This window comes from Panthera leo, chromosome A3, assembly GCF_018350215.1.
Source record: "Panthera leo isolate Ple1 chromosome A3, P.leo_Ple1_pat1.1, whole genome shotgun sequence".
NCBI lineage: Eukaryota > Metazoa > Chordata > Mammalia > Carnivora > Felidae > Panthera > Panthera leo.
In genome coordinates this window covers 73,265,547-73,292,173 of record NC_056681.1, presented here as the reverse complement: position 1 = coordinate 73,292,173, position 26,627 = coordinate 73,265,547, and the positions used below count along the sequence as shown (strand labels likewise).

Genomic DNA, 26,627 nt, shown 5'->3' with positions numbered 1-26,627 from the left:
CAGACCCCAAGAGATTCTGATGCAGTCAGTCCAAGGACCGCATTCTGTGAAGCTCTAATAGAAAAAAAGAGTAATTGTTAGGGCCAATGTCTCAACCAGATAAAGAGCTCATGACACTCATTTCTCATCACATAGGAAGGAGCAATATGGATCAATCATCAGAGAGAAAAGGAGGACCTAACCTTCAGTTAGGTAGAAAGAAGCAATTATGAACTACAGAAACAACACTGAAGAAAGAGCACTTGGTCCAAGTACCAAGTTTCAATAAGGTCCAGTGCCCATTTTAGCTATGCAACCTCAGGCTGGTCTCATCATCTCTAAAATACATGACACCACCTCAGTTCTGTTATGAGGGCAATGAGTGTTATGAGCACTCAATTACAAAAATGAGTGCTAGGGATTAAGTATTTTCTCCACTAAAATAATCTTGAAGATAATCATTTGCCCATAAGGAGACATTAATGATTCATATTGGCACCAGTAATAAAGAACAAAACTGTGTTCTCCCAGTTTTGGGAGACACTGTGTTTCTCCCAGACAAATCATGGAGTCTGGGAGAACAGTGTTCAAAAAGAACATTCTAGGATCTTAAAATTATACATTTGCACTAGAGTAGCATTGTACTTTTCATAATCTACTTCTAAGTGGAAGGTATAAAGTACATGAACAAAACAGTAAGAAATAAATTCACATTGATCTAGTCTAACTCAACTTACTTTATATGATATGATGGGATTATCACATAAGCAGAAACAGTAATATACAAAATGTGAGCATTACAAGTATTTTCAAACTGTTCATTAAGTACTAAGTTAATACTGATTAATTACCAGTAAGTTAATAATCTGGGAGCAGAGCCCAAGCATCACTGCACTATAAAATCTCCCTAAGGAATTCTTACATGTTGCCAGGGGTAGGAACCATTGGGAACAAAAGGGTGCTGGAGCTCCTCCAACACTAAAGTTCCAAGGCTGGTCATTTCTGGACTTTCTGAGAACTTAATCCTTGAGTACAATTTGCTCAAATGTGCCACAACAACTATCAGGTCACCTTAAAATTATGATTCTCCCTCAATGAATATACTGTTCATTTGAAAAAAATTTTTCAGAGTTCACACTAAGAAAGAGATGATGAATTTCATATTTAATTCAGGCTTCATTCTCACTTACACTGAGAAGAAATACAAAACTATTAATCAATGTAAGATAATCATGCCAATTCACTTTGTTTGAAATTATAAAAAATAAAGTGGTCACATTATTTTAATTATGCAAGAGAATGGAGAAATAGATTTCTGACCTGCTTCATAACCTACCTTGCCTGCTATGACTGTATGAAATTATTTCTGAGCACACTAACTTCAATATGATAAGCAAGCCACAATCTTAAGATTCTCAAATATAACAAAAATCCCTAAGTTGTCACTATACTCATTTGAAGTTAAAATGTATACACCTGTAAACATATTTTGTGAGTATTATTTTCTAACAACTACTTCCATTTCTAAAGGAATACATCAAAACTTTACAATTTCAAATTCAATTCTATTTTGACTTTATGATGAAGAAGCTAGATGCCAATATCAAAAATTTGCTTTGCCTATGAAAGGTAGTAACAATTTAAAGAAAGCATCCAATCACCAGAAGAGATCATGCCAACACAGCTATTAGTCAGGAATTGATTTTTTTTTTTTAAAGTCAGTTTTTAGGTTGAATATGTAGGAGAAATCTTTACATGGAGAATTTACTTTTAAAAATAGTACAAATCTGGGAAGCTACTTCACAATTCGCTCATAGTTATGAAAACTGCGTGGCTTGATCCAATAAGCTCTTCTTACCCGGTCAGAGTGGCCGGTGGCTGAGGCCAGAAGTTTTCCCTTCCTCCAGTCCCAAATGCAGACTGTGTTTTTTGCATCCAGTCCCACAGAGGCCAAACGCTAAGAATAAGAACAATAATTTAATAGCTGAAACTGATAGGCACATTCCTGACTATCCAGGTCTTCTTTCAACAAATGGTCACTGATTACCTACTCTGGGCCAGGCATTGAATGTATGCAAAAAAAAAAAAAAAAAAAAAAAACAAAAACAAATGATTTCTCAAAATCTATTTAAAGTCCACTGCTAAAGGCATCACAAATGACTTCCATTAGCATATACTACAATTTCAAAAACCCAAAAGCTGTGACTTGTTTGTCACAAAGCCTCTGATTTAACCAGGTGAAATCAGAGGAACACAACTTGAAGACAAGGTTCAGATTTTTTAATTTTTAAATTTAAAATATTAATGTGAGATTAAAGATAATCTAGGATTCCATAATCTAAAAGCCTTGCCAAACTGCTAAAATCAAAGGGATTGACGAACACATAGGGAAGAAAAACCCATAAATGAACGTTACATTCATTCTTAATCTTCATAGTTTCACAAACGTTTCGGGTGACTAAAGAGAGTATATACTGCTGGTAAAAGAAATCTGGTACTTCATCTTCCCGTCTACATTCTTTGGGTTCATTTCAGAACTCGTTCTCAAGGAAAAAGAAAATTCAACACATTTAAGTATACACAACATCAAAAGTATCAAAATATGTATTAGAAACACCAACATCAGAGGACCTAGTAGGATGCCACACCTAAGGAAACAGCCCTGTGTCATGGACAGAGGTCTGGAATGGGTGTAAGGAGATTTGGCTTCTGTTTTGACTTGTGAGGAACCAGATCTTGAAAAATTAATTAACCTCATTAAATTAGGTTTTCTCATTTGTAAAATAAATGCAAAATATCTGTTATGTCTACCTTGTAGGATTATTGTATGGGTCAATGCAATCAGTGAAATGATGTAAGTCAAAGTGTTTTGAAAATACAGTGTCACTCAAGTTTAAGAGTATCTGAGCTTATGTGTTTCACTATGTTTGAGTGTGTGTGTTTATGTGTGTACATATATGTGGGATGACATATGGCCACATATAGCTACATGCATATATGTGTTGTTATGCAGGGATTACTCAGGTTTCTTCAGTAAAGATGGCTTCTATTAGTAATGTTTAGTATAAAAAACATATAGTTGGAAGTTTTAAAAATATGCCCTCAAGAAAGAGGGTCTTTGTGGTGTTTTTTCCCCTGTTTTAATTGTGCATTCAAGCAATGAAAACTGTAATATGTGGTTGCATTTTTATCCATATAAGAAAACAAAGTGGTGAATTTCATTTGGCTTATTCTTTTGCCTTTTTTTTTTTTTAATAAACACAGGCACTAAAGTAAAATCCACATTTCCTGATGGAAAAAAAAAGCCAAAAGTTATCTATTTTGTTCATTTGTAGACAGTGACAGGCCCCATAGCTACCTAAAAAGCATTTCTATTCCCTTTTGTTGTTGGAGAGGTGATGGGCCATTTGTCATTTTCTAAATATCACTTGATTCCAGTGAACTCTGTCCAAGGAATAAGGCAGATCTGAAGCAGTAGGCATCAACAAGCCAAGAAATTCATCACAGCAAGCAAATAGGTTATTCTTCTCAACTGACAGTTAAGTGCCATGCAGTCCACCCCCAACGTCACCCTTCCAAATGGAACCTACAAGTGAGCAAGTAAGATTCCAACACAAATCACATGGACAAAGAATTAAACATTAAAGCTGGATTTCCTTCTGCTGCATGGCATTTTCTTGTGATGCTTCTGAACACATTTTTGACAATGTTTGCTAGAAAAACACAATCAGACAACGTGCATATAAGTACACATCTAAGCATACATTTACACTTAGACTTGTGTATGCATTCTGGTATTCATTGATTTAGTCAGGAAGTCTGGAACTACAAATCTGGACAAATGTGACTACCCAGGTATTTCTCCTTATACATGGAATCACAGTGGAATGGGTGCATTATCCTAACTAAAGTAGATGTGATTAGAGTAGTAAAATAAAAAACTATACATTCCAGGGGTCTACATATGTAGTGAAGCTAGTCCAAGAAAGAAAAATGCAATAGTGATCATTACCCTCTCAAAACAGCAGGAAACACTAAGTAAGCTGTTTAAAAAGTGACTCAAACCAGCTCAAGTCCCGTGATCCACTCAACTTGCCCCAAACTCTCAGGCCTGTCAAGCCTCTATGAAGAATTTCACAGGTCTTTACACAGCAAGGACTTACAAAATGAATGCTGAAATTTGCCAAAACCTGGACTGAAATATTAACCGGCAGAAATACAGAGGAAGGGTGGCCCAGGATCATGGAGAAGGCTGGGGAAAAGGCACAGCCCTAGTTCGGAGGTGGAGGCAGTGGAAGCCAGGAAAGGTGCCTTTCTGTGTGCACTGCCCTTTCTGTAACATATTTTTAAAATGGACATGTAACTGACATCTGTAACGTTAACAAACCTTTTCTGCCAAAGGTTGCTGGAAGTCAAAGGCAAGAAAGAAAGCTTGTTAGGGGTCCTGGGAAGGCTTCAGGAAGTATGTCCCTTAAAGCCCTTTGAAATGTCTTAGAAGAATGAATCATTTTAAGGGGCAAAGAAGGTGAGTAGGGCACCAGAGACGGAGAAAGACAGCATGAGGGAGGGGCTGGAGGAGCCAAAGTGCAAGGTCTGGTAGAGGAATCTCACCGCCTTGTCCAATCTGACTTCAAGGAGATAGTGAAGCCAAGGCTAGAAGAGTCAGTTAGCCCACAACACCCAGACACAAATTATAGACTTATTCACGGAGTTCTCCAAGCTTTGGTTGTTTTTAAAATAATGCTCTCACACTTTTTCTAGTTGGTGAAATACATTAGCAAGAAACTGTGTGGAGACCAGTCAGAGGATACTTCAAATGTCAGGCAGGACATGGATTTGTAACTTACAGGATGGTGGCAGAGAATGGGAGGGGAGAATGCATGTAAGGGTCACTGTAGAGATACTCACAAACACTCATGAATCAATGGCAGCTTGAACTGTGGGGAGTGGGTAGGGAGAAGGAGGAGTTAGAAGAGGAACTTAAAAAGTCAAAGAGAATTTTCTCAGTGAATTATTAGGAGGTGGTGAATTATTAAGAGAGGACATTCTCAAAGCAAAGGGAACCAAGGAGATGCTCAGGGCTTGAAGTATATGAAAAACGTTTGGGCCAACACTAATTCCAAATAGGAAGCTAACATTGGACCTGGGTCATGATGGACCCAATCAGCATGAGTTCATGACTTCCTTCTGGAAGCTTTTCAACCAACGCTAAGACTGGGGGAACCAAAACTGGGGCCTACCCAGAGCTGGGTATCAGTGCCACAGCTTGGAAAAGGATCCGACATGATTCTAGGAGGCAGACAAGGGGAGGTGGCAAGGGTTAGTAGACTTTCTGAGCCTATAAGCTTCATGCACTATAACTCTAGGTGACTCGTGAGAAGTCATTACAGAAAACAGAAATGGAAAAAGATACATACCTGTCCATCTGAGTCGAAAGCCAAGCAGGCGACTCCATGTGTATGGACATCCTTAAGAATAGACACAGTCTGGACATTATAGGAATCCCATATACATATATATGGCTCCTTTCCAACTTGGCCAGTTGCAACAAGAGTTTTATCTGGGTGTAAGGCAAGGCTGAAAAATAAAAAAGCCTCTTTTCATTTCCTCCTGAACAAAGTTAGGAAAAATATTGATTTTCTTTTATCCACATTTATTTCTCAATCATCTAGCAAGATAATCTCAAGAGAAAAAGTCTGAACTGTCCTCAAAGTAGTAAGTTACCTGACTGGTCTGATGGAAATGTTGAATGGAAAAGAGAGGCTTAGCACAGTTTAACAATAATTTCATCTGATTTTACCCATTTGGTTACCTTGAAAATCAGACACTATTATAATTCCAGGATTAGAAAACCTCCATGGTTCTAGAATTGTTTTATGTCAAGATATTTACTTAATGACTTTCAAAGTATTACTCAGCTTTTTCAAGTTAGCTTTTGACTTTAATTTGAGGGGGAAAAAAACGTTGTTGCTAGGAGACAATGTGCTTCTCAGAATTAATTAAACCTGCCTGCACAAGTGCTGGATCCCAACTTCATTAGGATTTCAAACCACGAAGGGGTCCCAGAGTCAAGTGCTGTTTCTGTGTCTGTTACCATAGATTATGCATTTTCAATGACAATTTCTATTTTACACAAATCACTGTAACACCAAGAGAACCACAAATTACTATGCTTGTGGTCTTTGTAACATTTTTCCTCTGTAGTCCGGTCAAAATAAAACTTTGTCAAATGCCAAGAGAATTTCAGGGAGTCTGTACTAGTCCAGAGGGGGAAATGTCATTATTGTTATTCCTAGATGAGCAAGGACTCTCATGTTTTAAAATCATTGTGTAAAGAAGTTGTGCCTTTCTAAAAACAGGTGTTGGGAATTGAAAAAAACAAAAGGGCACATACCTATATGAAAAACTAGCAGATTACTGTTTACACAATATAAGCGGAATTTTTTTTCTTTTTCCGATTTCAACATCTATTTACACAATTAGCAGAGTTTTGTTTTGTTTTTACTTTTCAACTTCAGCATGGTTTTAATACAAGTAAATGCTCTATAATCAGATACCTGAATTTGCACTCAATGCCCCTATGACCTCTGGTTCTTTGGGCCTGTTGATCTCTTTTGCCTCAGGTTTCTCATCTAGAAAATGGAGTTACTACATAAAAGTAGACAATATACAGAACACAGAGCATTCAGCACTGCACCGGCTCAGAGTAAGCACTCAAAGCAAGTATCATTATCATCATCGTTTTGTGTAACTGACATCTAGATACAATTAACATATGCACAGCTCGGTGGATACAGTGCCTCTTTCAAACACAAATTACTTCCTGCTTCTTTCACGGCCCACGTGTGTTCTCCACAAATTCTGCAGCAACCAAGCCCCTAAACTATCCCCCAGGGCACTCTTTCCACCAAGCTCCCTTCCTGGGCCTCCACCAAACCTAGTGTCTTTTGCACAGGATGGGGAGTACTATCCCCTTTCAGCATTGAGGGTCCTCCCAGACTCCTGTACCCTGGTGCTGGAGTGCAGCTGGTCTTCCCAGGAGCTCCTAACACCTGTCACTGCACACGTCCTTGTTCCTGGAACTGCTCCCTAGACTGGAGGTGCCTTCTATCTGCATTCTCCTCCCAGGCTGGGTGCTACATGGGGTTTTTGTCTTCTTAGACAAATAGAGTGCAGGTGGAGCCTGCAGTGGGTGCTCTGTAGCTGTGGGGAAGGAAGGTGCAATTATGGGGCTAGATGCAGGGGCAGGGAGAGGATGGCTGGGAGGCACTGAGCATCAGGGGCCCAGAGGACCAGAAATCAGGCCCCAAGTGCTGCTGCCACAACTACTCTTGCCAGAAGTCTGATCTAAGGGGAGCTCAAGAGTTCTGCAGGAGGCGGTGGAGGAGTACAGGGAGAAGTAATACCTGGGCGCCTCAGGTGCCAGAGGCCCCTCATGAAGGATTCATCTATAAGAAGTTTGGCTCACATCACCTGTCAAGCCAAACCCCAATCCTCCACAATGCCTCCTGCCCCTTCCCCTCCACTCAGAGTTGCAGTGTAGGGCACTTGTCCCAGGGGCCAGTCCTGGTGTTGGGGACCTGGTTTTGGCCCAAAGGCGGGGAGGTCCCGCTGGAGGCCAGAGCTAGGGAGTGAAATGCACATACCCCAGCCACAAGTCTACCACCTTCCAGGAGGAAGAAGGGCTCAGACAGCAATCTTCTTCTGCAGGGGTCCCTGGGGCCCAATCCAACAAGTGCAAAGGTCCAAGCCCACAGCAACAAGAATGCACCATCATCGTGCATCCTCAGGGCCAGTGGTTTCTCCTGGCAGCAGCAAGGTGTCTAGAATTGTCCCAGGAGATCAGTGCTTCCTGTTCCTTGAGACTCTCCCTGAACAACATTCTCAAGGCTTTGCTCTCCCTCTCTCTGCTGTAGCATTCTGCAAGCGTTCTGCCAGTGTTCTGCGATGGGTCAGCTGGCTTCTCCACCCCAGCGCCCTCCATCAGCAAATGTTCTCCTGTGAATGGGCTCTGGATGCCCATAAGCCTGTGCGGGGTGGGGGCGGTGCACGTTTCCCATAACGGCAAACAAGGGGCAGGTGTGCTCTACGGCTTGCTATGTGGGGGGAGTGAGTGCAGACCCAGATGCACCAGCAGGGAGGGGATGCGCTGGTAGGTGCTGAGCGCCAGAGCAATCTCAGAGTGCAGATATCAGGTGCCCTGGTACTGCCCTCCACCACTCTCCCCAGAGGAAGCCCCTCCTCACCAGATCTAGGGAATTCTAAAAGCTGGTAAGAAGAGGCTTGGGATAAGAAACACCTGGGTGCCCCAGATCTGCGTGGCCATCTAACAAGTGCTTGCTGGCAAATGTATCCTCAGGAATCTTTATAAGGAGAACCAGAGAAAAATAACATACATAAAAGGTGCAGAGGGCATCCAGGTGAAAAGATGGCACTCACAGTTAGTCTTGCAGAGAATAGCAGAAAATGAGATGGGTCAGGTAAGCCAGGGCAGCCTTGTAAGCCTTTTTAAGCAGGCCAGGAAGTTAGGGCACCACTGACAATTATTAGAAGACATGACATGAACAGGTGCATATTTTAGTAAGGTAACTCTAACAGCAGTGAGGCAGTGGGAAGGACAGATGGGTGGGAAATGTTACGAGAGGAGGCCATGAGGCCAGGAAGGGAACAGGTGACAGACAGTGAGGTAAGAAGAGGTAGATGGGGCAGAAAAAAGGATCAGTTAAGAGATATTTAAGGGAAAGAGGTAAAGAGGTTGAAAATGCCAAAAGCGAAGGAAAAGGCTGAGCATGTCAGAGCTGACTGAAATTTTTTGCTTGGGCAACTTTTAAAGTCACAGAACTTGTAGCACTAGAGTTTAAAGCCTATGAGGCCTGATTCTGGGAAAAGATGGCCTTAACCCAATTTTTAGTGGGAAACCAAGGAGACCCCCCCCTCAAGTTAGCACCACACCTAGAGTCCTAAGTGCTATAAAAAAGAGGATCTGATTGGACAGTATGATCCACGAGGGCAGGGGCTCTTTCCATCACTCTACACATAGTTCCTGAGGCAGAGTTCACGTGGCAGAGTATTCACTAACAAAGTCCTTGCCAAAGAGGGAGCAAATGATGCCACCAATCATGGCTGCCATACTGCCTCTCCACACTGACAGTAAGTTCTTTTTTTTTTAATATATGAAATTTATTGTCAAATTGGTTTCCATACAACACCCAGTGCTCATCCCAAAAGATGCCCTCTTCAATACCTATCACCTACCCTCCCCTCCCTCCCACCCCCCATCAACCCTCGGTTTGTTCTCAGTTTTTAAGTCTTTCATGCTTTGGCTCTCTCCCACTCTAACCTCTTTTTTTTTTCCTTCCCCTCCCCCATGGGTTTCTGTTAAGTTTCTCAGGATCCACATAAGAGTGAAAACATATGGTATCTGTCTTTCTCTGTATGGCTTATTTCACTTAGCATCACACTCTCCAGTTCCATCCACGTTGCTACAAAGGGCCATATTTCATTCTTTCTCATTGCCACGTAGTATTCCATTGTGTATATAAACCACAATTTCTTTATCCATTCATCAGTTGATGGACATTTAGGCTCTTTCCATAATTTGGCTATTGTTGAGAGTGCTGCTATAAACATTGGGGTACAAGTGCCCCTGTGCATCAGTACTCCTGTATCCCTTGGGCAAATTCCTAGCAGTGCTATTGCTGGGTCATAGGGTAGGTCTATTTTTAAGTTTTTGAGGAACCTCCACACTGTTTTCCAGAGTGGCTGCACCAGTTTGCATTCCCACCAACAGTGCAAGAGGGTTCCCGTTTCTCCACATCCTCTCCAGCATCTATAGTCTCCTGATTTGTTCATTTTGGCCACTCTGACTGGTGTGAGGTGATATCTGAGTGTGGTTTTGATTTGTATTTCCCTGATGAGGAGCGACGTTGAGCATCTTTTCATGTTCCTGTTGGCCATCTGGATGTCTTCTTTAGAGAAGTGTCTATTCATGTTTTCTGCCCATTTCTTCACTGGATTACTTGTTTTTCAGGTGTGGAGTTTGGTGAGCTCTTTATAGATTTTGGATACTAGCCCTTTGTCTGATATGTCATTTGCAAATATCTTTTCCCATTCTGTTGGTTGCCTTTTAGTTTTGTTGGTTGTTTCCTTCGCTGTGCAGAAGTTTTTTATCTTCATGAGGTCCCAATAGTTCATTTTTGCTTTTAATTCCCTTGCCTTTGGGGATGTGTCAAGTAAGAAATTGCTGTGGCTGAGGTCAGAGAGGTCTTTTCCTGCTTTCTCCTCTAGGGTTTTGATGGTTTCCTGTCTCACATTCAAGTCCTTTATCCATTTTGAGTTTATTTTTGTGAATGGTGTGAGAAAGTGGTCTAGTTTCATTCTTCTGCATGTTGCTGTCCAGTTCTCCCAGCACCATTTGTTAAAGAGACAACACTGACAGTAAGTTCTATACAGGAACTAGAAAATGAAGAGGAATGAGTGTTTTCCCCCTAGATGGTCAGAGACGCTATCAAGAAACAAAACTCTTGCTGTGATCACAGCTTCTGTTTCTTCTGGTTTTTTTTTTTTTAAGTTTTTTAAAAGTTATTTATTTTGAGAGAGAGAGAGAGAAAGTGAGGTAGGGGCAGAGAGAGAGAGGGGAGAGAACGAATTCCAAGCAGGCTCTGCACAGTCAGCACAGGACCCGATGTGGGGCTTGAACTCACAAACCATGAGATCATGACCTGAGCCGAAATCAAGAGTCAGACACTTAACCGACTGAGCCACCCAGGCACCCCTGTTTATTCTGTTTTAAAATGCTTGAGATATTTGGTAAACTCCTGGGGTCCTGAAGCACTCAGAATTAAAAAAAAAAAAAAAAAAAATCACTCTTCCAGGCAGTTGTCCTTACTATAATGTCAGGATTCCTGACCTTTCTCACTTCCTTGAATTGGGGGGGGGGGGGGGGGGGGGGGGAGTAGTGAAAGAGACAGCTTTCAACAAATATTTTTTTTCTTTTTTTCTAAAAATTTTTAAAAGTTTGCTTTTGAGAGACAGAGAGAAAAAGAGACAGAGCACGAGGAGGGGAGGGGCAGAGAGAGAGGGAGACAGAATCTGAAGCAGGCTCCAGGCTCTGAACCGTCAGCACAGAGCCCGATGTGGGGCTCGAACTCATGAACTGTGAGATCATGGCCTGAGCTGAAGTCCAGCACTTATCTGACTGAGCCACCCAGGAGCCCTCAACAAATCTTTAAAGAGGCCTTCAAAATAACTTTCCAGTCTCACTCAGTTAGTGTGACCCAAAAACATTCCATTATGGATTTCAAGTATTTTTACTCGGGTTATTAATTGTTCTTTTCCCTCATACCAAAGCCCATAAATTTATCACATTCATTAAAAAGTTCACATTGGAAATTTTCATTTTTGGATTTTTTGCCAGAAGTTTCTTTATGCTGTTCTTGATATCCTCTCATCCTAGCACATGATATTCACCGATCTAGCTTCCTGCTTCGCTGTTTGCATACATTATCAGTTATCAATTTCTCCTTTTGTAAGCCTAGAGTCTCTGACCTGACCTCTCTGGCTTACATGCCACTTGATTGCTTAAAATGACTCCCAATGTTCCTGTTTATCCATGTCCATATCAAGAATAGAGAGAACAGAGAACACAGACTTTATTCACTTTGCCATTTGTTACCTCGCGATCAGCTCCCCAGAAACATCACTCCTTCCACCCAATAAGAGAACAACAGTATCCATGTATCTTTTAGAGCACAGCCAAGTGGCACTTTATTTTTATTTTAAATTTGTCATATCATTTCAACAGCACTTTTAAACAACCTTTTCCGGGGGGAAAAACCAACAAACTTTAATCCCTGCATTTGCAAGAGCATAGTGTTAAAGGTATCTGTAATAGTGCAGTTGCAGAAGCAGGGACAGCATAAGCAGGTTGGAAGTTACCATCAAAGTATCTAGTCCTTTCTCACATCTTTGCATTCAGGAACTCAAGAATTTCATGAAAAGTCATTTTGAGCAGGATCTGCTTTTGTTTAAATCCCAAAACATGTTTGGAATGTTAGTTCAGAGGCATTCAAGTGACAGATGTGTATATATGTAGCATTTTCCTCACATCAAGACCAAACCCACCCCCTGCTGCATACTTCAGAACCTGCTCCTTCCACAGAAGCGCCCTGAGCCTAAAAAGCTACCCTACAGTAATGCCTTTAGATGAGCCAACGGATTAAAAGAGGTTAGGTCCCCTTATCCGATTAAGGGGCTGTCATGGAAAGAATCATGCCTCTTGAGTTCCTTCTGATAAGATTTCATCTATGAAATGGTCAACTATTATGTACTTCCAGGGAGAAAATGACAGAAGTGGAAAGTACCGTCATTACACAAAATACCTGTTTGACGTTGAACTTCCCAACATCTTCTTTACCATATCACAGTGTTGTAAGTCTTGGTGACAGAAAGTATTGATGCTGTTTACCTATATTTTAAGTCCATCTGCCATTAGAGAGATCATAAATTCCCATCTCTTCTGTTTTTCTAAGAAAACTTGCAAATTTTACAAATCGTTTTTTTTTTTCAAATCATTTTAATAGCAATGCCACAATATTAAAACTTTAAAAATTGACTCTTTCACTAAAGGTCTCATTCCACACCTATATAAAAAGGGTTCGTGTCATTCTGTTTTTCCTTTGGTGCTCAGTTTATTACATTGATTATATTATACACACAGCAACAAAAAAAGGGATCAAGCTTTTAAAGAACTGCTTTTCTCTGTGTATATAAAAATATGGTTCCCTTAGGAAATCCCATCTTCTGTTACCATAGCAATAGAAAGCACTGCAGAGAAGGACTTTCATCACCCTATCTGGGAGAAGGAATTGATTTGTTTCTCCAGCATGCCAGGAGGGCAAAACCATGTCTTTCTGATGTCAAATGAAATCAGGAAGATTTCCAAATATGTTGTCTGAGGAAAAGATGAGAATTAATAGGGTTGTGGAAAGAGGCAGGCTTGCTTATATAGGTTAAAGAGAAAACACTAATCAACACTAATCATTCCTGAAGGCAAAAAATTATATTTGAGTATTTGTTCCAAGTCCGGCATTTGAAAAATGTTCATTATTCTGACTTCATTTTTTAAATTTTTTTTTCAACGTTTTTTATTTATTTTTGGGACAGAGAGAGACAGAGCATGAATGGGGGAGGGGCAGAGAGAGAGGGAGACACAGAATGGGAAACAGGCTCCAGGCTCCGAGCCATCAGCCCAGAGCCTGACGCGGGGCTCGAACTCACGGACCACGAGATCGTGACCTGGCTGAAGTTGGACGCTTAACCGACTGCGCCACCCAGGCGCCCCCTGACTTCACTTTTTAAAGCCTCATTTCATTTTTGCCCAGGCTGCTTCAGTGATTCTCTAAGTAATAAATTTACATTATTATCTCTTTTTTAAAGTACCCTCACCAGGAAAGCATGAAAGCTTTCTCTTTGACTACCCTACAGATAACACTGAGAGAAGTTTGCCAGTGTTGAGGCATAAGTGCATCCTGGTGACTGGGCTGAACTGTCTGAGAGCAGCGGCGAGGTGGCTGCTTTCTGGGCTGGAGAGAGAATGGCCAGCCTTAGTGGATGGGCACTGGAGGAAGAAAAGGCAAAGGAAGGCTTTATTTGAACACAGTCATCTGGAGGTAGTGTGGCCACAAATGGAGGTGGCTGTGCTCTAGTCCTTGTACCCCAGGATACCCTTAGCACTGGAGTACCATCACTGGGACTGTGAGGGAGGGCCCTGCCTTCCAGGTGGGCCTGAGCAGGATGAATGGAAGTGATGGCAACATGTACAGACTACCAATGGTCCATTGCCGTGTTCTTGACCTATGTGAGCCTCAGGGTACCTGTATAATCCACGATTGAGTATGACGGTCCCTCACATTGGACTTCTCAACAAACTTGATGAGTGGTACATCTAATAGGAATTAATGCAATTTAGAAAAATGAAGAATGCAATATATCTTGCATGCTTAGTACCACCATACCTGTATTGGTATGGAAGCATATTCTAGCAATACTTTAATACCGCATCAAAGAGTGGTTAAGAGCATAGTGGTTTTGCTGCCTGGGATCAAAGCGTGCAGTGGCATGGTGAAGCCGGCTCAGACTGACCAGCCAGAGCTGTTAAATGTTAGCAATTCTGAGAATCAGTTGTTAAACACGACCACTGTTAGATAGTAAATTATATAAACTTACAAGTAAAGAAATTATATTAAAAACAAAAATATATATACTAAAATTAATTATTTCCTAATTATTTTACTACATTTGACTTTATCTTGAGGTTATTTACCACTATCCTCTCTCTCTGGTAGAAATACTATAGAGCGACGTACCGCTATGGGAGCATTTACATCATGGAAATCAACAAACACTACAAATTAAGGATTGACTTGTTGTTTTGTTGGTTGTCTACACTTAAGACATAGAAAGATAAAATGTTAATAATGCAGAATAAACTTAAAAGGGTGTCATGTCTGTAGCTGTTACATTCTGAATAACACAAAAAATGAGAAATATTCTTCCAGTATTCAAAAAATATCATCCAGTTCAGCAAAGGAGTCGCTCATATCATTGGCAAATGATTCAAGTTCTGATATATGTCTTTGTGGTTTCACTTTTGTCTTAGTAATATAGTCGAAAATACCAACATTTATGTCAGAACTACACGCATTTGTCAATGATGTGAGAGACTTCTTTTCTGAACCAGATAGTAATCAAGCATTCATTCTTTGTCTGACTTTGTCAGATCATAGTTGAACTGCAAAGTTTGGCCACAGATACATGAGTTCAACAAAAATCAATGAAAGCATTCTAAGGGAATCGATTGGCTGTATGGGATTTACAACAGATGGTTATATATACTTTTTTACTTATACACTGTGTGCCACCCATCATTTTTACCAGTAAAATTTATCACAAACCTTTGAGGGCATATGCGTACATTTTTTCTAAGAGCTGGTTGTTAAACAGTCATCAATACATCACTGAAGCATATCTCCTGTACTCACTGGCACATAAAGTTCCTCACAAATCATCTTCAGCAAATTACTCAACTTCTCTGTGCCCCAGTTTCTCTTCCATAAAATAAGAATAATAACAGTACCTACCTGAAAGAAAGTAGGAATAACTGTGAGGATTTAATAAATCCTAAGGCAGTGATTAAAACAGTAGTGCTTAAAACCTAGTGAGCACCAAATAGATATTATTATTAATTAACTGCTATGTGATAGAATCTGCTCAAAACAAACACATATGAAGCCTGTCCTTCACCCCTGAGGATTGACATTCTAAGCCAAGGAAACTAGTCCCCAGAGAAGTTATTGTAAACTAACCTGCAAAATTTTAAAATAAGACTACCCTCTGAGAATTAAACAGTTAAGAACCACATAAAATGGACAAGATTGGTTATCTAAAGAAGTCATCCTAAGGAGAAAATATATCAGACAAGAACAGACTTTGAAAATCTAATCCGCTCATGATCAACAGTGAGATAATTTAGATTCCACTACTGAAATCAATAAATCTGAGTAAAAATGTTAATAGAAGGGGAAGTTCTGTGTAAATCCTCTATAGGAAAGAGTCAGAATTAAGCCAGTATAGTATTGGCGTAAGGATAGACATATAGATTGATGGAACAGAATTGAGTCTAGAAATAGACCCACACTTTTATGGTCAATTGATTTCCAACAAAGGTGTTAGGATAACTCAAAGGGGGAAGGATAGTTTTTTTAACAAGTAGTGCTGGAACAATTAGACATCCATATGGAAAAAAATGAACCTTACCATTTACATCTCATTCACAAAAATTATCTCAAAAGACCAGAGACCTCAGTATAAGAGCTAAAAGTCTACAACTGATAGAAAAAAAACACATAGCCAAACCTTTGGAATCTTTGAAAGACAATGTTTCTTAGAGAAGACAAAAAACATGAGCCATAAGAGAGAAAAATTGATAAACTGGATTTTAAAATTAAAACTTCTGCTCTTTGAAAGACACCAGTAGGAAAAGGAAAAGGAAGAGGCAAGCCAAGGACTGGAAAAGAAAATTCACAAAGGACTTTTGCCCATAATACAAGAGGAATGCTTATAATTCAATAGTATGAAGAAAACCAAAATTAAAATATGGCCAAAACACTTGAACATTGTCAAAGACATCTAAAATTAGTAAGACTGACATTACTAGGTGATGCGAAAGATGTAGAGTAATTGGAATGCACATACTTTGCTGATGGGAATATAAAATAATAAATCATTTTGGAAAGTATTTGGCAGTTTCGTATAAAGTTAAATATATACTTACTATATATGATCTAGCAATTCCATTTCCATATATTTACCCAAGAGAAATAGTGCATCTGAAGACCTATACAAATGTACAAAATGGCCATCAACAGGTGAATGGATAAAGAAATTATTATACATTTATACAGTGGAATAGTTCCCAGGAACAAAGAAGAACGAACTACTGACATACATGTCAACACGGATGACTCAAAAACATTACAGTGACTGAAAGAATCCTAGAGTATTCAGTGGAATATTCACATCAGTATCTTCACCATACAAAGGTGGCAGCCAAGAGATACTGTCCAAAGTTGATGACCCCAAAAATAAAGGTATAAAAATATAACTTAAAGTTACAAAGGTAAATGTTAAGGGTATTAAAAGTAAAATAACCCTTTGTGTAAGAGAAGGAAAGGAATATAAGAATGGTATATATAAACTACATCCTCAAGTATTTTAGAAGGAAGTCAATCATGGATTATATCTAAAATAGATTAAGCACAAAATAGCAGTTAATCCCACTGTTTTGAGATGTGGAGGTAACCATCAGAAAAAAAACCAGTCCTAAGAATTAAAAGTGTTCCTTTGGAAAGTAGATTGTGGATGGGAAAGGGTAGGGCAGAGGCATCTTTTTTTTCATTAAAAATTTTTTTACATTTACATTTTTTTCATTATGTAATGAAAATTACCTTCTGTACTCTTTGATTTGTGTATCTATATTGCTTTGATACAAATATAAAATTAAAACAAATAAAAACAAAAAAGCACAGAGAAATAAAAATGGATTCACTTACGCAAAAAAGAATGTATCTGGTGGTTTAGAAGTCTTCCACAGGCAGGAAGTAGGAAGGGATATCTGATGACTCTGTCAGATTTATCAGCCCCCAGATGTTCTCATCAAGTACAATTGTTACTGATAAAATGAATTTGATCAGCATGGTCTTACAATTCATTCTTGAAAAAGGAGAAATACCGCCTTAAGACTCCAACACAACAATTTGGTAATGAGAAGTTTCACTAATGAAAGGGGTCTATGTGAAACCCAGCTTTCTGGAGCTATTCATCTTGTTTTTTCCTCTTCAAGCAAGGAGCATGACTCAAGCATTGAGGGCTATATTTGGCAGAAGTCCTGTTAATTTAGGATAATTAAATATGCCAGTCATGTGTTTCAGTAAGGTCTGATTAAATACTTTAGAGAAGTCATTAGTGAATCCATCTGGTCTAGTGGCTTTGCCAGATGGCAAAATGTTACTACCTCTATCTGTTCTGCTCTTGGAATATTCTACTTCTATTGTAAAATAGCATGCAGTTATTTTCAGGGTAAGTCTTAATTTGCTAGTTTATATTCTCAAGGGATCTGAAAGGTGGAAGGCAAGCTTCACAACTGTGTTAACACCATGCCAACTGAGCCACAAGATCCTAAGGCTGTATTAAACGGCCTGTTGTTGCATTGTTGAATTCTAAATGATTTCGTCATTTCCGTTTCCTTAAAATGCTCTTTGCCAAACGTTTCAGATGGTGCTTCATTCGTGACTGGAGAGTCAAAACCGCAGGGGGAGGTAACAAGATGTATTTCACATCCATGATATTATAATACTACAAGATAAGGAGAACCCTGGAAGTACTTCCTCCATGTAGATGGTTATCTAAATGGAAAAGTGGCCAGTTTTGATTTTTTTTTTTTTCTCAACTTTTTTTTTTTTTTTTTTTTTTTTATTTTTGGGACAGAGAGAGACAGAGCATGAACGGGGGAGGGGCAGAGAGAGGGAGACACAGAATCGGAAACAGGCTCCAGGCTCCGAGCCATCAGCCCAGAGCCTGACGCGGGGCTCGAACTCACAGACCGCGAGATCGTGACCTGGCTGAAGTCGGACGCTTAACCGACTGCGCCACCCAGGCGCCCCTGATTTTTTTTAATTACAGAGTCACACAGCCCTGTGAGAGTGCCATAAAATGACTAATTTAACTTTGTTTTGATTCTTTGACCATGCAGAGTTAACCTCTGACTTACTAATTTCCTAACCAGCTAGGTCAAAATGCAAGGTATTCTCCAACACATTGACAACAGCAATTTATTTCATTTTTTAAAGTATATTTATTTATTTTGAGAGATATTTATGGGGGGGAGGGGCAGAGAGAGAGGAAGAGAGAGAATCCCAAGTAGACTCCACGCTGTCAGCACAGAGCTCAAAGTGGGGCTTGATCTCACAAACTGCAAGATCATGACCTGAGCCAAAATCAAGAGTTGAACGCTCCACTGTGAGAGCCACCCAGACACCCTAACAATGGCAAATTTAATAAGATCACTTCATCAGTTGGTGTCTAAAGTAAATAATTAAACCCAAATCATAAGTGGGGATTGCTGGAGGAAAGTAAGGGGTGGCTTGATGAAGACATGAGGCAAAGATAAAGCTAGAAAAGAGCCCCAAATTTTATTGCCACTCTCAACCTCCAATCTCTCAAGTCTATTCTAAGGCTAAGCATTAGGTTGAGCTGAAGCCCCACTCTCTCCTAATAAAGGCCATATTTGGATATCTAATTGACTGAGTTGACTGTAATCAGAATTTACATTCATGGAAACGTTGCTACCAAGACCAACCCCTCAGCATCTGGGAACTATGGCAACTTTTGCACTTAGAGCTTTGTTTTTATTTTATGCTTTGTTGACAGCACTTTCCTTTGTTTTTACTTTATTCCTCTTCCTTTCCTGACTTCCCTCCTTTTCAAGTTTTTCTCTATCTTTACTCTAGGGTGTTAGGTTTTTTCCAGCATTTCTAGGTGTTTGGAGAGGAGCAGGAAGGATGAGAAGGTATGTGTCTGTCACCTCAGTCCCATATGTTGCCAGAATGGCAAGTCCATGCTTGACTCCTGACCACCACCCTCAATTCTGAACAGCTGGGATTCTATCATTGTAGAGCTAACACTGAACTTGGCATAATGACTAATTAAAATCTTTTTAAGATCTGCATGTGTATCTGTTTCTACTGAGTAGAGATGGTTGCAGAGCAATGCCCCCTACCACTACCATTATCTCTCATCACTGCCGACACCTTCAATGTAATGTGGACAACAGCTAGAAAGATCAAAATGGGGTTCAGGGGGCGCTGGGGTGGCTCAGTCGGTTAAGCATCTGACTTTGGCTCAGGTCATGATCTCATGGTCCATTGGTTCGAGCCCCACATTGGGGTCTGTGCTAACAGCTCAGAGCCTGGAACCTGCTTCAGATTCCTTCCTCCATCTCTCTATGCCCACACCCCCCTTCCCCACCTGCTAGAGCTCTGTCTCTTTCTCTCTTTCTCAAAAATAAATAAAACATTTTAAAAAATTCAAAATGGGGTTTGGGATCATCTATCTTTGAACCACCTGTGCTCTATGGTAAAGCAAGAATAGGTGATCCCAGAGGCCCAGGTAGAAGGGGCCAGAATCAGCAAACTGGCTTTTTCATGTGGGTATGAATTAGGATAGAGAAGGGATGATCTCCATAAAAAACCGCTGAGCAAATGTCTAGCACCTCTGCCTCTAGCAGACCAGGTGCCAAAGAGCACTATTGACCTTCAGTCCAGGGAAACGAGTGGTTATAGCTTGGACTCTGCAGTGCTAAAAGAGAAGAAAGGAGGAGTACTCTTCTGATGACTGGACTCTCAAAAGACTGACCAAAAAAAAGAAGAGTCTTTCAAGCTGCTCCTTCCTTTGCTGGTTTTTTTTTTTTGACTGCTTGATCTATCTACCACAGAAAGGAGTGCCAGTATTTCCCACTGGTTGTGAATGGATCAATTTCTCCAAGTAGGTCTGCTGAGTTTTGGTTTACATTTTTTAGGCTATGTTATTAGGTACATACAAGCTTAGAACTTTTTATTTTCCTGGCAAACAACTGTATCATCATGTAGTTACTCTCTTTATCTCTAGTATTTGATCATACTTTAAATTATATTTTATAAGATATTGAGTTATATAAGCTTCTTTTGGGTTAGAATTTGCCTGGTATATCTTTCCTGTCTTTACCATCCACCTTTCTGCATTCTTAACCTTTAGGGGTATCTCTTCAAAAAGCATATAGCTGGATTTTTTTAACCTCAAGTGAAAATCTGTATCTATTAACTGGAAAGTTCAGCTTATTTGTACTTCATATAATCACTGAGATTTTTGGATTTATTTCTGCCACTTATTTTATGCATTATTCATCCTTTTTTTTTGTTTTCTAGTTTTTCTTCCCTTTTTAATCTTTTTAAAATGTGTTTCTTTCTCATTCTATTTTTCCATTCTATTGTTTTACTGATTACTCTAGAAATGTTAACATATGTTCTTACAAAAATCTAAAGTTAAAAGAGTTTTCTGTACCTTCTTCTTTAATCATGGAAGAACCTGAGAACACTTTTTAACTCCTGTCTGTCCTGGCTCACATTCTAATTCTACCATTGTTTTAGTTTTTTTTTTTTTTTTTTAACTTACAAGTTAGACGTTATTATTATTGTTTCATGCAGTCAATGTTTATTTAGTTGTAAACATATACATTGGCCACTTTGCTCACATTTCTCTTGCCTCTAAGACACTTCAGTTTCAGATCATTTTCTTTCTATCTTAAGTATATCCCTTACATTCTTTTAGTGGAGGTCTGAAAAAATTCTTGTTTTACCTGAAAAATTCTTTATTTTGTCCCTGATCTTGAAATTCAGTCTCACCAGATACATAATTCTAGTAAGACTTGTCACTCTATTCTCGACATTTCTAAACCTCTCTGTCCTAAACCATTTATTCAGATATACTTTCTTTATCCAATTGTGTTTATTCTGCTGTTTATTTCAAAGCTCTAATTGGTTCTTTTTCAAATCTTAGTTATTTGAAAAAATTTTAACATTTATTTATTTTTGAGAGACAGAGAGTGACAGAGCATGAGCAGGGGAGGGGCAAAGAGAGAGGGAGACAAAATTTGAAGTAGGTTCCAGGCTCTGAGCTGTCAGCACAGAGCCTGACGGGGGGCTTGAACCCATGAACCATAAAATCATGAGCTGAGCCAAAGTCAGATGCTTACCCTACTGAGCCACCTAGGCACCCCTCAAATCTTAGTTATTTTAAATAGTGTCTTGCTCCTAATTCATATTTTAATTCCTTATTTATTTCTTTAAACATATTAATCATACTCATTTTTAATATATAAAGTCTTCATGGACCTTATTCTATTCCCTACATTTTCCTATCTCCACTTATGATGTCTTATTTTCTTATATATATTGTGATTTTTGTTATTTATTTTAAATAATTTTTTTAAGTTTATTTATTTATTTTGAAAGAGAGGGAGTGTGAGCAGGGGAGGGGCAGAGAGAGAGAGAGAGAGACAGAGACAGAGACAGAGAGAGAGAATATCCCAAGCAGGCTCCATACTGTCAGTGTGGAGCTCCATATGGGGCTTGAACTCATAAATCATGAGATAATGACCTGAGCCAAAGTCAAGAGTCGAACACTTAACCAACTGAGCCACCCAGGCGCCCCTATTTATTTATTTTTATTGAAGCTTCGTGGTTCTTGGAATTTTACCTGTGGGACTTCTTTGAGACTCAGGGAAAAAGTACATTCCTTTAGAGTACTTATACTTGCTTTTCTGGGCACTTGGGAACACCACTGTCCAAGGATCACTGTGTGAGGTTTTGTGAGACCGCACAGCAGTGTGAATTTGTGTTTTAAGCCTATATGAGAGCCATCACATGATCATAAATTTTCAAAAAGGAGATTTTATTTCTCTCTTCCTTACTAACCTCTTATGCAAGGGATTGGCTTTGTTTTGTTTTGTTTCTAGTTTACTATTACAATGTGGGTCCAGGTCTTTGGGGTTCTAGTTACACCAGCATCTGCTATTAGACAATTTTTCCTCTGTCACCATGAGGTCACCCAAATGGAAGCTCAAGAACATCAGAGTTTAGCACATGCTCCAGAGAAAAGATCATCTTGAATACTGACTAATCTCTCTGGGTCTCGACCTCCACTTCATTTTTGGCCTCTAAGCATTCCTTGACTTACCAGCTTATGCAGAAATAAATTAAAAATGTGTTTTACGATATTGAAGTATGTTCCATTTACCCCTACTTTGTTGAGGGTTTTTATCAAGAATGGACACTAGGGACACCTGGGTGGCTCAGTCAGTTAAGCATCCAAGTCCTGATTTTAGCTCAGGCCATGATCTCACAGTTTGTGGGATTGACCCTCATGGGATTTTCTCTTTCCCTCTTTCTCTGCTCCTTCCTCCCTCTCTCTCTCTCAAAATAAATAAATAAGCTTAAAAAAATAAAGAACGGATGCTGTATTTTTTCAAATGCTTTTTCTGAATCTATTCACAGGATCATATGGTTCTTACCCTTTCTTTTATTAAGTGGTATATCGTGTTGATTGATTTGTCAGTATTGAAGCATGCAGTCCTGGAATAAATCCCATTTGATCATGGTGAATAATTCTTTTAATGTACTTTTGAAATCAGTTTGTTAGTTTTTGTTGAGAATTTTTGCACCCATGTTCATCAGAGATATTGGCCTGTATTTCTCCTTTTTAGTGGGGTCTTTCTCTGGTTTTGGAATTAAGGTAATGCTGGATTTGTAGGATGAGTTTGGAAGTTTTCCTTCCATTTCTTTTCTTTGGAACAGTTTGGGAGGAATAGGTTTTAACTCTTCTTTAAATGTCTGCCAGAATTCCCCTGGGAAGGGATCTGGCCCATGACTCTTGTTTGTTGGGACATTTGTTAATACTGATTCAATTTCTTTGCTGGTTATGGGTCTGTTCAAATTTTCCATTTCTTCCTTTTTCAGTTTTGATACTTTTTGAGTTTCAAAGAATTTGTCCATGTCTTCCAGATTGCCCAGTTTGAACATAATTCCAGTTGGAATATAATTTTTCATAGTATTCTCTTATAATTGTTTGTATTTATGTGGTATTGGTTGTGATATCTCCACTTTCAGTTGTGATTTTATCTATTTTGACCCTTTCTCTTTTCTTTTTGGTAAGTTTGGCTAGGGTTTATCAATTTCGTTTATTCTTTCAAAGAACCACCTCTTAGTTTTGTTGATCTGTTTTACTGGTTTTTTTGTTTTTATATTGTTTATTTCTGCTCTAACCTTGATTATTACCCTTCTTCTGCTGGCTTTACACTTTACTTGCTGTTCTTTTCCTAATTCCTTTAGGTGTAAGGTTCGATTGTATATTTAGGGCCTTTCTTGCTTCTTGACATAGGCCTGAATTGCAATAAACTTTACTATTAGGACTGCCCTTGCTGCATCCCAAAGGACTTTGTTTTTATTTTCATTTGCTTCCATGTATTTCTTTTTATTTCTTCTTTAATTTCCCGGTTAACCCATTATTACTTAGTAGGATGTTCTTTAACCTCCATGCATGTGAAGGTTTTCCAAATTTTTTCTTGTGGTTGACTTCAAGTTTCATAGCATTGTGATCTGAAAATATGCACAGTATGATCTGGATATTTTTGTACTGGTTGAGGGCTGATTTATGACTCAGTATGTGATCTATTCTCAAGAATGTTCCATGTGCACTCGAGAAGAAGGTGTATTCTGCTTCTTTAAGATGAAATGTTCTGAATATATCTGTTAAGTCCATCTGGTCCAGTGTGTCATTCAAAGCCATTGTTTCCTTGTTGATTTTCTACTTATATGATCTGTGCATTGCTGTAAGTGAGATGTTAAAGTCCCTTACTATTATTGTATTATTTTCAATGAGTTTCTTTATGTTTGTTATTGATTGATTTATTTATTTGGGTGCTTCCAAGTTGGGGCATAAATATTTACAATTGTTGAGAAGATGGCGGTGTAGGAGGACGCTGGGCTCACCGCGCCTCCTGCTAATCACTTAGATTCCACCTACACCTGCCTAAATAACCCAGAAAACCACCAGAAGACTAGCAGCACAGAGTCTCTGAAGCCAAGCGCAGATGAGAGGCCCACGGAAGAGGGTAGGAAGGGCGGAGAGGCGGTGCACACTGCACGGACTGGCGGGAGGGAGCTGGGGCAGAGGGGCAGCCCGCCAGCCAAGCAGAGCCCCTGAGTCTGGCTTGCAAAAGCAGAGGGGCTGGACAGAGTGTGTTCCGGCAGCAAGTGTGACTTAGCATCTGGGAGGTCATAAGTTAACAGCTCTGCTCAGAGGCGGGAAGGCTGGAGGACAAAGGGAGGGAGAGTTGCTGAGCCCCGGGATGACAGAGCTCAGTTTGGTGGGGAACAAAGGCGCTAGCCAGCGCCATCTCCCTCGCCCATCCCCCAGCCAAAATCCCAAAGGGAACCAGTTCCTACAAGGAAACTTGCTTGCCCCACGCAAACACCCAACGCTGTGCTTCTGCACAGCCACCCCTCCAGCAGTGGGTCTGACTCCCTCCTGCTGCCACAGGGCCCCTCCTGAAGTGGATCACCTAAGGAGAAGTGAGCTAAGCCTACCCCTCCTGCCCCCATGCACCTTGCCTACCCACCCCAGCTAATACGCCAGATCCCCAGCACCACAAGCCTGGCAGTGTGCAAGTAGCCCAGACGGGCCACATCACCCCACCCCACAGTGAATTCTGCCCCTAGGAGAGGGGAAGAGAAGGCACACACCAGTCTGACTGTGGCCCCAGCGATGGGCTGGGGGCAGACATCAGGTCTGACTGCGGCCCTGCCCACCAACTCCAGTTATACACCACAGCACAGGGGAAGTGCCCTGCAGGTCCGCACCACTCCAGGGACTATCCAAAATGCCCAAATGGAAGAATTCCCCTCAAAAGAATCTCCAGGAAATAACAACAGCCAATGAACTGATCAAAAAGGATTTAAATAATAGAAAGTGAATTTAGAATAATAGTCATAAAATTAATCGCTGGGCTTGAAAACAGTATAGAGGACAGCAGAGAATCTCTTGCTACAGAGATCAAGGGACTAAGGAATAGTCAGGAGGAGCTGAAAAACTCTTTAAACGAGATGCAAAATAAAATGGAAACGACCACGGCTCGGATTGAAGAGGCAGAGGAGAGAATAGGTGAACTAGAAGATAAAATTATGGAAAAAGAGGAAGCTGAGAAAAAGAGAGATAAAAAAATCCAGGAGTATGAGGGGAAAATTAGAGAACTAAGTGATACACTAAAAAGAAATAATATACGCATAATTGGTATCCCAGAGGAGGAAGAGAGAGGGAAAGGTGCTGAAGGTGTACTTGAAGAAATAATAGCTGAGAACTTCCCTGAACTGGGGAAGGAAAAAGGCATTGAAATCCAAGAGGCACAGAGAACTCCCTTCAGACTTAACTTGAATTGATCTTCTGCACGACATATCATAGTGAAACTGGCAAAATACAAGGATAAAGAGAAAATTCTGAAAGCAGCAAGGGATAAATGTGCCCTAACATATAAAGGAAGACCTATAAGACTCATGACCCTTCTCTCTTTTGAAACTTGGCAGGCCAGAAAGGATTCGCAGGAGATCTTCCATGTGTTGAACAGAAAAATATGCAGCCGAGAATCCTTTATCCAGCAAGTCTGTCATTTAGAATAGAAGGAGAGATAAAGGTCTTCCCAAACAAACAAAAACTGAAGGAATTCATCACCACTAAACCAGCCCTACAAGAGATCCTAAGGGGGATCCTGTGAGACAAAGTACCAGAGACATTGCTACAAGCATAAAACATACAGACATCACAATGACTCTAAACCTGTATCTTTCTATAATAACACTGAATGTAAATGGACTAAATGTGCCAACCAAAAGACATAGGGTATCAGAATGGATAAAAAAACAAGACCCATCTATTTGCTGTCTACAAGAGACTCATTTTAGACCTGAGGACACCTTTAGATTGAGAGTGAGGGGATGGAGAACTATTTATCATGCTACCGGAAGCCAAAAGAAAGCTGGAGTAGCCATACTTATATCAGACAAACTAGACTTTAAATTAAAGGCTGTAATAAGAGATGAAGAAGGGCATTATATAATAATTACAGGGTCTATCCATCAGGAAGAGCTAACAATTATAAATGTCTATGCGCCGAATACCGGAGCCCCCAAATATATAAAACAATTACTCATAAACATAAGCAACCTTATTGATAAGAATGTGGTAATTGCAGGGGACTTTAACACCCCGCTTACAGAAATGGATAGATCATCTAGACACACGGTCAATAAAGAAACAAGGGCCCTGAATGATACATTGGATCAGATGGACTTGACAGATATATTTAGAACTCTGCATCCCAAAGCAACAGAATATACTTTCTTCTCGAGTGCACATGGAACATTCTCCAAGATAGATCATATACTGGGTCACAAAACAGCCCTTCATAAGTATACAAGAATTGAAATTACACCATGCATACTTTC

The 26,627-nt window shown here is 39.9% G+C and overlaps 1 protein-coding gene across 1 annotated transcript in view; it reads right to left on the bottom strand.

The window, feature by feature from the left end:
* The window catches only part of EML6 (EMAP like 6), a 277,088-nt gene that overhangs the window by 154,199 nt on the left and 96,262 nt on the right, over positions 1-26,627 (bottom strand). Inside the window, exons 2-3 of the mRNA XM_042932287.1 lie at positions 5,397-5,556; positions 1,838-1,936 (exon numbers count right to left, since the gene is read on the bottom strand). Of these exons, the coding sequence (XP_042788221.1) occupies positions 1,838-1,936; positions 5,397-5,556 (259 nt within the window). The remainder of the gene's footprint in view (positions 1-1,837; positions 1,937-5,396; positions 5,557-26,627) is intronic.